This window comes from Thunnus albacares, chromosome 15 (assembly GCF_914725855.1).
Source record: "Thunnus albacares chromosome 15, fThuAlb1.1, whole genome shotgun sequence".
Classification (NCBI taxonomy): domain Eukaryota; kingdom Metazoa; phylum Chordata; class Actinopteri; order Scombriformes; family Scombridae; genus Thunnus; species Thunnus albacares.
The window spans coordinates 24374298-24386628 of record NC_058120.1 but is presented as its reverse complement, the minus strand read 5'-3'; the positions used below and the strand labels follow the sequence as shown (position 1 = coordinate 24386628).

Genomic DNA, 12331 nt, shown 5'->3' with positions numbered 1-12331 from the left:
TCATTGTTTAGCTGCAACTTTACTGTTTTGGTTCACTCTCACAGCTCTCATTTTCATCCACAGCAGACAGCTGTTTCCAGAGAGAAAGCTCTAAAAAGCCACTGTACACTACCTGCTCAGCACCAAACGGCAAACAGACACAGTTAGCTGTAGACTAGCTGGCGAACATAGTGGAGCATTTAGCAGCTAAAGAGCCAGATATTTCCCTCAGGAGTTGGTAGAGAGCAAAAACAGAGCTAAAAGAGAGTAAATATTGGACTTAAATTCACCAGATGGACAGAAACATGACTCCAAATGAATGATAATATTGTTCCATAACTGCTGGATGTCTAAACTTAAAAAGATGATGATATGTAAGCATGTGCTCACCACTTATTTTTGTTGCCCACAAGTGGCCAAAAAATCTGTAAATTTAGGTTTAAAAATAAGTTTTAGAGCAACTACATCCACACTAGACACCTAGATTTATCTGTTATTCAGGTTCGTGTTACACAATAAGTACAACTAAGCTTCCATAAGTCCTCAGAGCTCCAGTGAAATAAGCAACCAAGTGTTACTTCCTGGCCTGGACCGGCTGGTTTCTGAAGACAGTTTGCTGGAGCCACACTGACTGTCTGCCACCTTTGCAGGGAAAATCTGGCTGGACAACGTGCTGTGTAACGGAGCTGAGAAGAGCATTGAATTCTGCAAGTCTCGCGGCTGGGGCAACAGTGACTGCACTCATGACGAAGACGCCGGAGTCGTGTGCAAAGACGAGAGGATTCCAGGCTTTGTTGACCCAAATGTTATTGATGTAAGTTATCAAAAACACATTTAGAGAGATTTTATAATTTTGTTGCAGTAAAAATGTTGTTCAGAGTTCGTTAAGAAGCTGTTATAAACCAATAAACGCTGCTTTTGTGTTAACAGGTCTACCGCTCCACAGCCTAAAGACTCTATAAGATTTAACCCACATGGGAGACATTTAACGCCCCTATGAAACTCCACCTGTAGCTGCCATACACATGGTGCAGATTAGCTCAGCTCTATACCATGTGCCTGAACCTGTTAACACCAGCAGCCTCTCCAAATATGTTGTCCTGAGGTGATGGAGTTTATGGAGACGCTGCTCACTAAATCTTATAAAGAGCAGCATTAACTTCTTTGACCTTGGGGTCAAAAGAGTCGGGAACCTCCTTTGACCCCAAGGTCCCAGCTGGAGTTGTTACCTTGGGGTCAAATCTCTGGGCTGCCGGGACATTTTGTACTCGGAAACTGGACGAGTGATGTTGTCCTCTCCTTCAGCGGCTACGGTCAGTTAATATGGGCAAATCTTAAAGGGACAGTTCACCTAAAAGCATGATAAATTCATTCAGATACTTACTGTGTGTTGCTCTGGCTTCAGTACCATTTGCTAAAGCATGAAAAAATGTACATTTGACCTCAACAACAGCATCTGTTCCTACATGTTTTTGACTATAATCCTCAGACCTTTCTGCCAAATATACTCTGTGGACATAAATAGCTAATGGCATCTTCCTTTGTCAATTTCTCTGTAGCATACTTTTAAAGAGACTTTTCCACTGACATTTTTAAATGTCATTTTTTTAGTGCACTAACCTTAGCACACAAAAAACAAAGAATCTGAAAGAATACATTTGACCCAAGATAGGAGGAAAACATGTTACTCAATACATTTAACTGCACTGTAATGTAAACCAAGACAAAAGAAACAGAATTGTGTATCATGATAACAAAATTTTATCATCATAACAATTTTTTTTCTAGCAAATGTCTGGAGTTTATTACTTCACAAATTCATAAGTATTATCTTTTTAGTTGGTTGACGGTAGTTGATTTTCTGCTGTATTTCACGTTCTCATGAAGGTTTAGGAGTACATACATGTCTGCTGACCTGTAGTCTCGCAATACCAGACATCAGAGATCTCCGTCTACCATGGTAGCTGCTTGAACGGTGGTGAGAACAGCCGCTAACAAACTTTTGCTCTTACATTTTGTCAAGAACACACCTTACCGGAAATGATGCTCTCCTGCTCCTCCATAGTGAACAGCATGTCACCGCCCTAATATGAAGGGCTGCCTTAAAGACTTTGGATTGCTTCTACAATGCAGGATTTTGTTTTTTAATTCTCTGATTGTTTCCACCCAGTTTTAACAATGAAACCTGGGAGATTGTCCTTAGTCTCAATAAGCAAAGTGTCTAGCTGCCCTTTTGTCCGATTAGAAAAGTGTAATGGTTTTGCAAACTCCAGAAAGAAGTTCTTGTGCACACGAGAGAAACTTTTTGGTCAACCAAGGGTAGTTTCTCATGTCCCAAGTTTTTGGTTATGTCACTTAAAAGCTGGCTTTACATTGATCCACCTGGTCCAGTGTCTTCATAGAAACAAGTTCTCTGCCTGATGTAGCCCCTGATTTTCTGATTCTGATTGCACCACCTCCACCTCTGTCTTGATTATGAATATTGAGACTTGCTTTAGGTTGTGAGCTACTGAAAATAGCCCTAAATGTGAACGCTTGTGACTATTTAATAACAATATTATACAGAAAGACAGAATTATCCAGTCATACTATTTGTGCCCTTGAAGGAGGAGCCATTTAAATACCAGCACCTCCAGTTGAATTATTTTATTATTTTCTTCTTTTTGTATACTTTTTTGTATTCAGGTACTCTCAGGTGAGGGTCTAAAAAAGATTAAGTCTGCTCAGTAAACCTTCTCTGGACAAATAAAGGTTAATAACTGAAGGAAGATTTGACTGCTACTCTGAAAAAACACAGTTAGGAGGGATTCACAGTTTCCAGCTGGTCATCTTTTTTTCCAAGGTGAACAAGGTTAGACTGGGGACTCGTCTCCACACAGATGACTGGAAACAACTTGAATGATTCAATCGAGGTGTCTTTGTTACAGAGAAGGGTGTCACAAGAAAAAAAAAGTTTCATAAGAGCAAGTGGGCGGACTTTCAATTGCACAGCTACTCCCTCTTTCTGCCTGCTGCTGCGAGTCAGACTCTGCCAAATGTGTTGTCCAGACTACAGCCAGTGTTTTTTTTTCAAATAAACCACAGTGGAAGTGGCTCATTGCAAAGCAGGCAATCAGAGATAGTCACGTTTACTGCTTATAAGCTGTTAGTGAGAGGATCAGACCCTGAAATTACTCTCTGTAATAGCTATGACTCACTGTGTAGTCTGTTTATTTCACTAAATACACTTGTATATGTGAGTACTGACTGATCATTTTATGATTTTCAGCTAACAAAATCCTCACTTCACTTCATCAAACATCAGTATGTACTATAAATGGATGTAACAGAAAGGTTTAAAAGAAAGAAATACAAAGATTTATACTCTCTGAGTATGTGTTGTGTGAAAAGTATGTTTCCAGACAATAAATGAAAGAAAATTCCCCACTGATGACACATTTCATACACCTAATCAATGACTTCCTCTCTCATGAACAGATAGATATCTAAATCTGGCATTATTTTAATTGAAAACAAACTGACATCCAGTCCTGATTCCCTCCCGCCAGGCTCACGTGGATGAGAACAAGGTGGAGGAGGTGCGGCTCCGGCCCGTGCTCGCCATGGCTAAAAAGAGGCTGCCCGTCACAGAGGGCGTGGTGGAGGTGAAATACAAGGACGGCTGGGCGCAGATCTGTGACGTGGGATGGACGATCAAAAACACGCGTGTTGTCTGTGGCATGCTGGGATTCCCACATGAGAGGAAAGTCAACAAGAACTTCTATAAGTAAGTGAATCTCACGTCTTCAACCTGGCAAAAGATGATTCTGGTGTGAGTTCAGGTTACGGGTCTAAAATCAGTGTCATCTGCTGTTTAGGAGACCAGATATCACCCTTAAAGGACAGGTTTACAATTTTTCATGTCTGTCTTAAAACAACAGTCAGGTGTCCATATGAACAGTGAAAGAGGTTTTCCTCGCTGTAATCATTCCTCCTGTTCATACTGACTGTTAAAAGATCCTCTTCAAATGTGCTTTCAGTGTAAGTGATGGAGGCCAAAATCCACAGTGTGTCTACGCAGTCATTTTGTGCAAAAACAAAGTCTGAGTTAGTCATATCAAGTGGATATCTGACACATTTACAGTCTTTTTTAGCATCAAATTTCCTCTTTGTGTTTCCCTGTTTAGCTGCGGTGGAAGTATAGTAACAAAAAGAGGGACTTTGGCACTGAAAAGACTGTAACGCTGAAAGATATCTACTTGATTTGACTTATTTGTATGACTGAAGTTTCATATTAGCTTCAAATAAACTTTTAAATACGTTTTTGCACACAAGGAGGACTGTGGATTTTGTCCCCCATAAATTACATTGTAAGTGCATTATGAAGGGATCTTCTAATGGTCAGCATGAACAGGAGGAATGATTACAGCAAGAAAAACCTATGTCAATATTCATTTAGGCTCCTGACTGTTGTATTAAGACACACTTGAAAAGACGTGAACCCGTCCTTTAAGTTTTGATTTACCACTTATTGTGTAAGAAGTTACACAACACCAAAAGTGCACTTCAGAAAAAAGGTAAATTAAATGTATAAGCCTCGTAAAAGTAGAATTTATGGCGGAGCTGTTGTATTGGACTGTATTACAAGTGTTACTAATAAAGTGCATGGTGAATGTAGAATATGTCATTGCAATGTGCAGGATTCAATTTTTTCACATGTTAGAGGGTTGAAAGGATGATGGTTTTCCAGCCCCATCAGCTGGAATTTTAAACTTTGATACAATACTAGTATTAAAAAAATGATACTTGATACCTCTGTCAATACCACAGCAAAAAAGAAAAAACGTCCAAAGCACACAAAATAGGATTTTAGGAAAAATTTTCTTTTTTTAAGTTAAATTTGCCATGGCTAGAGTTAGCACCATGAGACCCACCAGTCACATGGTGGTTTGTTGCTGGAGAGAATGCTGTAACAGCCACTGGTTGAGGACCAGTTGATTTTCTTCCCCTTTGTTTTATCTGTGCAGTGTTTAGTTGACTATCTGATTGTAGATCTGTTAGTTTTTTATCGATATCGAAGTATCGATACTTCTGACAATCTTAAGGTGGCCATAATTTTGTCATTATGTCAGGTTAGGATGTTTGCTGCAGACTGTTTGACATTCCCGTGGTTTTAGTCTGGAAAGCAAACTTTAACCAAAAGCACCACAAGCAGACACAGCTGCACAACACCACATCTGCTGCCTACTGTGCATATGACAGGGAATGTGTGTAGACTTTCTCTACGGTCTGCCAGAGAGCTGCAGCTCTTCAACAAAGCCGACATGAAGGAAGTCGCAGCCTCTAATTGTTTTGTTCTGCTTCTTATTTCTTCCTCTGAGGATGTGTTTGTTTTTCTTTCGGATAGACAGAAAAGCCGCATTTTTTATTTTTTTTTTATGTTCCCATCCGGGTCATACACTGTATTTCATGCTCTCAGTCTTTGTTCATTACTTCACAGAGGAAGTTGGAGAGTGATTAGTAACTGCCTGCAGAGATGTAAAAGTATGAAGCAATGAGTGTCTTGTCCCATGTGTTTACACATCTGCAAGGGCTTTGTTTGGTGCAGCGTTTTTACATCTGCATCCAAATTGTGTGTATAAACAGGATATAAATTATCAAGAGGTTATTGGCTGTGCAGATGTCAACCATCATTTAGTGGTTTCTTGAGTTTAATGTCTTTATAAAGTTAGAGGGGTAACAATAATAGATTTTATTGGATAATTTGATAGAATGAAAAAGATTAATTATCCAATTACAGCACTTAAGACTTATTCACAGTGTTTTCTTTACAAATTCTAATTGTAGACTCTAGATTGAACAGATATTAGTGGACACTGGAGCCTGCTGTGGTATGTGAGGACAGGGATTTCTTTGGTGGCCTCTCAGACCTCCAGTTTCTTTTCTCAGTTTGTCCCACCAGTATGACTGCACACATTCCTGGGTACGCTCCAGTCGAAGGCGTTTTATTCATCCCTGCAGATGGTTCACAGTAGTATGAGGGGAAATGTGTGTTTTCTCTCAGGCGTGTGTGAAGGCTGAGGCTCCGGGGAACGCTCCAGGGTCAGGGGAAAGGAGGGATGAAGGGGGGGTCGGTTGGTCACATAATGCACAGACAACAACGACTGGACCGAAGCCAAACTGCATAGAGCAGCAGTCAAATCGTTCTGTGTTGTCAAGCACCCCCTCGGTCCTTTTTTTGGTCTTTACAGTTATACTTGAAGATGGACAGTAAAAAATCTGCTTTTCCCCTTAATAACTCAATCCAGCTTTTTACTCCAACAAATATTTAGTCATAAAGGCTCCTTGGGTTCTTGAACTGAACTTGCCAATTGCTGATTTTTTTGTGATGATATCCATTGTGTTCAACTTTGACCATTTTCATGCCAAAAAAACCAAACAAACTGAGTCTTGGCTCCATTAAAATGTTATACTTGTCATGATGGACCAGAATTTACACCGACTTGGGACGCATTAACCCAGGTTGTTGTAATTAAACCAGCAATTATTTCAGGATTATTTCAGGACTTTAATTCAGTTTGACAAAGTCAAAATAAATATGACACAACTTTTTTTTTGTCTGGTATGAGCTTCACCCTTTTATCTTTTATGTGTTTTGGTGTATCCACTGTCATCCCAATGTGTGATAGTATATATTAGATTGTCAAAATAGTTTGTGCAAAAGAGTGTCTGTAGTCTGATATTCATTGTTTCTCCTTGTCTGTCTTAGACTCTTTGAAATCTTTGTCAAATGAAATATTTCATGATTGTTACAATGAAACGTTTGTATTGTTGTGGTTGACTAAAAGCCTCAGGCTTACTGACTTTCATGTTTCAGATCAAACTGAAGAATTTCAGGATTTTCTGATGGTTTAGTACATTTACAGCCCCTTCAGAGCCTGTTTGGATTTAGCAGCTAAAGAGCCAGATATTTCCCTCAGGAGTTGGTAGAGAGCAAAAACAGAGCAAAAAGAGAGTGAATATTGAACTTACATTCACCATGTGGACAGAAACACAACTCAATATGAATCATAATAACTCCTTATAGTAACTCCTGGATGTGGAAATAATCAACTGGTTGCAAAACAAGTTCAACATATCAACTTAAAAAGATGAGGCACGATGTGTCAGTGTTGTCTTCACAACGTGTGTCCGCTGCCCCCAAGTGGCCAAAAAATGTCTTATTGCAGCTTTAAAGTAATTTAAAACAGTTTTAAAGAGAAATCTGTCCGGTTTAAATCACTTCAAAGTCACAGCATAGTCACTGACTGGACTTCCATTGTATCCCCAGCCAGTAACAGATACTGTAGATACTGTATTGATAAGGAATTACAGCTGCTCAATGAGGCTCAAATGGCCACCACAGTGCTGAATGTTGGATAGTTGGAATAGCTGTGTAATTGTGTCTGTAACATAATATACTGGAGACTTGTGGAATGTCAGAAATGTTATTCAGTGCTGACCCTTCAGTACCTGTGTGTGTGTGTGTGCATGTGTGTGTGTGTGTGTGTGTGTGTGTGTGTGTGTGTGTGTGTGTGTGTGTGTGTGTGTGTGTGTGCAGCCCGGAGACGGTGTGAGAATAGATACGCAGCCTGTTTACGTGTGTGTTTGCATGCAGTCTTTCTCCTGTATGTGATGGAATTTGGCTGTCTCACTGTTGCAGACGTCTGAAAAAGCGAGCGGCTGAGAAGGTCTCCAGGCCAAAGGTTAATGTTTCAGCCGGTGGAAGGTATACTGTCGCCGGGAAAACCCACCGTCCAACCCCCCACCCCCACCCCCACCCCCCCGTCTACACTCTGTTTACTGTGACAGTGGGTTTCCTGTTTCCTAGGGGTAGACAATAACCATTTAGATCCTGTTTCTAGCTAGTCGACCCCTTCCCTTCTCTTCTAATATCATATTACTATGATGTGCAGCATGTGAATGGGTTGTATATTTTTATTTCATCTTGCTTAAACCTAAGGTTGCCTTGTGTGGAGGTTTAGTTTTCTATTTATTTCTGTCACATTTCTACTGACACGGCACAGACTGTAAAGACTTGACACCTTATCAAAGGCATTATTTCTTAAACTTTTATATCTAATGAACAAAGCAGTACAGGATTTTTTCTCTGTGACTTTCTTTTGTTTTATCTTAACATTTAAAAAAAAGTAATTGGGTTTTCATGATGTTCCTTTATAACGTGACAGATGTCATCAATCTGTGCTGTGTGAGTGAACAGGGCTTAGAGTTTCCACAGATGGAAACTGGAAATCTCATTCCCCCATTATGGCATGCTTTTTAGAGGAGATCAGTAACTTTTCATGCTGGGTTCTTCAACTGAAATAGTCTCAAGCCTCAAGCCGGTGTCTTCCCCGAGTCCGCATGACAAGAGCCAACCTGCATCTGGTAGAATCTGCAAATACTTTAGCGTTTGTTCTAGCTCAGAGCGCCAGGTGGACGGAGTTTGTCGTGTTGGATGATGAGAGAGGAAGTCAGCTCATCATGTGTTTTTTGTGTTTTGACAGTGACACTATCTTTAAAGTATATGTTGGAAAATTCCACTCAAAAGGCACTTTGAGGAGATAAATATAAATTATTACAGTGAATAATCAATGACAATACATTTCTTGGAGAATACTAAACTTACCCGATGACTGTGGTGTGAGGTAACAGAAACACACAGTCCAGACACTAAATATTTGGACAGTTACACATTTACACATACTTCCAACATCAGTTACACATACTACATTGAAGTGTCAAGTCTCAGCTTTAATTTGAGTGGGTTTACGTCAATATTGAAAGAACTGTGTGTGAGATATAGCCATTTTAACACATAGTGCTCTATTTGCAAGGGTTCAAAAGTAGTTATATAACCCCTGCATATATTTATATTTTAAAAATCAATGGAGCAGTTAAGTTGGTAACCAGGCAAAAATGAAAACATTGTACTAGAACAAATAAAATGCTAACTCAACACATTTTAGAGAATAAACTGAACCACTAACTGTCCAGTGTTTGTTTCAGTTAGTCATGCATGATAACTCTACCAGAATAACAAAACATTTGAGGTTTTTCACTGCTTGAGTGACTAAAATTCTTATTAAAGTTGAAGAACCCACTAACATATTCTGTACAGTGTGATTTATTGTGTGACCATGTAACATTGTGTTTTAAAGAATAAGTCTGGTGAAACACTATATTTTTCTCATTGTCAACAAATCTCATGAAAAGACCAAAACTAACAAGGAATTGAACCTTTTGTGCAGCCAAAGCCTGATATCTTATTCCTCTGTGTCATAGAGCTCCATTGTTTTCCAAAAGCTATTAAAAACCCATCAGTGAGCCACAATAATAATCCTTAATTACAGTGAACATGGACACTGTGGTTAATTTTGAGTTGATCCCACATACGACATCTTGCTGCTGGAAATACTCACTAAAGGACCAAATGTGTATTAATCCACATCTGAAAATAGTCCCCCAAAAATACTCTATTCACTCCTGGTTGAGTAACATTAAATAAAAACTATGGTGACCAGCTGTTCAAAGAAATGATTGAGGCTTTTTTAAAAACAAAATTTTATATTTGTGAGCTGTTCTTAAAGATTTAAACAGGATAGAGAAGTTAGAAGCACTGAGAGACAAACTAACAGATTGTTGGTTTTGGTTTTTATTGGATTTGTTGACAGTAGCAAAGAATATAGATCACAAGCCTTATCCTTTAATAATTTACATGATTTACATCCCATCTTAAAATTAAGCAATGCCGTACAATGTCAAACAAAATCAATGTGGTAACTTGAGGTTGACATTGACATAATGGTCGTACTACAATCAGACTAACATAGTTCGGACTAACAAACATATTAATGATCATGCTTTACGTGTCGTACACTATGCGGCCAAAGGTATGTGGACACCCCTGGACAACACTGTACCCATATGTGATTGTTTAACATTTCATTCATTCATGGGCATTAATCTGCTACTACAACAGCCTCCTGTCTTCTGGGAAGGCTTTACAAATATTCGGAAACCCCCGTTCAACCACGAGAGCGTTAGTTAGGTTGGCCGCTGATGTTGGGCGATAAAGTCTGGCTCACAGTCAAGTTATTCCACACCAGACTGGGGAAAGTATTTCTTTATGGACCTGGCTTTGTGCACAGAGGTACTATTGCAATGAAGTTGGAAGCACACCAGTGTGTAAAATATCCATGTATGCTGTAGCATTAAGATTTCCCTTAATTAGAACCAAGGGCCCAGTATATGAATCATGGTTTTGCACAAATACATGATTATTATTGCTTTAAGATTGTGTTTTTATTGCTCTTGTTTGGATTTATACTGTTTAGGTTCAATTATGTTGGTGTTTAATAATCTTACATCCTTTGTGATGGTTGACTAAACTAAAGTAAAAGACTTTTAACCCATCTTAAACCCCTAAAAACAAGTGATGTGACAAGTGTCACATTGTGTGTCCACATACTTTTGGTCATTTAGTGTATATGAGCCTGTGCTGATGAAACATCAATCAATGTCTGTATTTTAAGTGATGTAATTCTTTGTTTTTTTATGTTTGTTTACATGCATTTTAGAAGGATGTGTCACTTTCAACAAATCTGTGTGTCTGAAGCAACTTACTTTATACTAGTATACTTGGGATAATATATCGTGTTAACAGCTGTATTTAACAACCATGTTGAATGTGGCACATCCTTCTGAGCAAGTCTAACCACCGTTTGAAACATAATTGTGCATCATGCAACCTTTTATTACTGATGATTTTTCCACGTTGTAACCTAGTTTTTCTCTCCTAACTGTTCAGTCTAACCCGTGTTTACCTTGCAGGCAGACATCCAAAGCTAAAGCTAACTCTAAGTCTAAACAGAGCAGCCCTGGCAAAAGGTAATCTGAGGATAAACAAGTCAGTGGGTAAATTCAAGCTGTCTGAAAAGACCCACACACATGCTGCATCCACAACAACATTTGAACCGATAAGAAAAAAATATTGGATGTCCCAAAAAATACAAAAAGCTACTTCTCTAAGCTATCCAACAAAACTTGTTTAAATATTTAGTTAAAGTAATGTATTTAACAGTAAACAGTATTTAAAACACTGTATGTTTGTGCCTGTACTATGCAAAGTATTCCAAGTATTTTTGTTTACAAAAAGCCATTTGTTGTAGAACAGTTAAAGCTCTACACTTTGGGAAATACTTTTTTTTGCCAAAAGCTGGATGAGAAGATTGATACCACACCCATGTCTGTATAGTTAAAATGTAGCTGGAGTTTGAGGCCAGTTAGCTTAGCATAGAGTGGAAAGAAAAGTAAAAAGATCTCACTAATTAACATTTTATATCTAATTTGCTTTAAGAGCAGCAGCAGCGTTGGCAGAGCGTATTTCCCAAAATGTGGGACTATCTCTTTAATAAATGGTTTGCCAACTTACTGTTAATTTCATTCAATATTTGACTTTTTCATTTATTGTTGTCGTCCAGGATCAAACTCAGGCCCCTAATTACTGTGAATTTGTCCTTTTTTCTCCAGAATGTTTTTGTAATTTTGAGACATATCTGTGAAAGTTTGTGTGAGCCTAAATGACACCTACTGTATATTGTTACTATAACATGAGTTGATGGGTGTGTGTGTGTTGTAAACAACTGAAAATGAACTTTTGAATATTATATATACATATTCAGTTTTCCTTTGAAGATCAGGAGGTTTCATTCATTCATGTATTCATTAGTTTATTCATATATGTGGTCCAATGTGCTCATTTATTTAAAAAAAACATGTTAATGTGTTAATTCTCAGCACATTTTGGGATCTTTAATTTTAACTGTACACAGTAAATGTAACTAAAGTATTCATTCAATAATTTGTTCATCCATTCATTCCTTCGTGTGGTCATTCACTGAAAAATGTCAGCTCGTTGGCAAGCCTTTACTGTCTCTGTCTCTCTTCCCCGCAGGTTGTATTTGGAGCGTCAGAAGAGCAACTTCCACATCCACTCTGTGGCGTGTACGGGCACAGAGATCCACCTGGCCGCCTGCCCGCTGGAGTTCAACAAGCCAAACAGCACGTCGTCCTGTGAGGGCGGCATGCCAGCCGTCGTCAGCTGCATGCCGGGGCCGCTCTTCATGCAAAATACCGCCTTCAAGAAAAAACTCAAAACTTCGGTAAAGTAGTTTTTAACTTTAGGGACTCTCAATGAGAAGCTGAAGTTGAACTTTTAGCAACAACAACCAAAAGTTAATTTTGCCTGCTCACTATTAATAGAATATTAGAATTTACCCCTCAGTCAATTATCTTTCTTACCACATGTGCGCAAGTCTAATTTTGTTTTCTT

At 38.7% G+C, this 12331-nt stretch overlaps 1 protein-coding gene across 4 annotated transcripts in view; it reads left to right on the top strand.

Annotated features, from left to right (window-relative positions):
* loxl3b (lysyl oxidase-like 3b) overlaps nt 1-12331 on the top strand; it is a 34375-nt gene that overhangs the window by 7212 nt on the left and 14832 nt on the right. For 2 of the 4 annotated variants that reach the window (XM_044375212.1, XM_044375211.1), the window contains exons 3-7: nt 630-793; nt 3528-3745; nt 7661-7726; nt 10831-10887; nt 11954-12161. In XM_044375212.1, coding sequence (XP_044231147.1) covers nt 630-793; nt 3528-3745; nt 7661-7726; nt 10831-10887; nt 11954-12161 — 713 coding nt within the window. The remainder of the gene's footprint in view (nt 1-629; nt 794-3527; nt 3746-7660; nt 7727-10830; nt 10888-11953; nt 12162-12331) is intronic. The other 2 variants (XM_044375213.1, XM_044375214.1) reach the window with 2 other exon arrangements.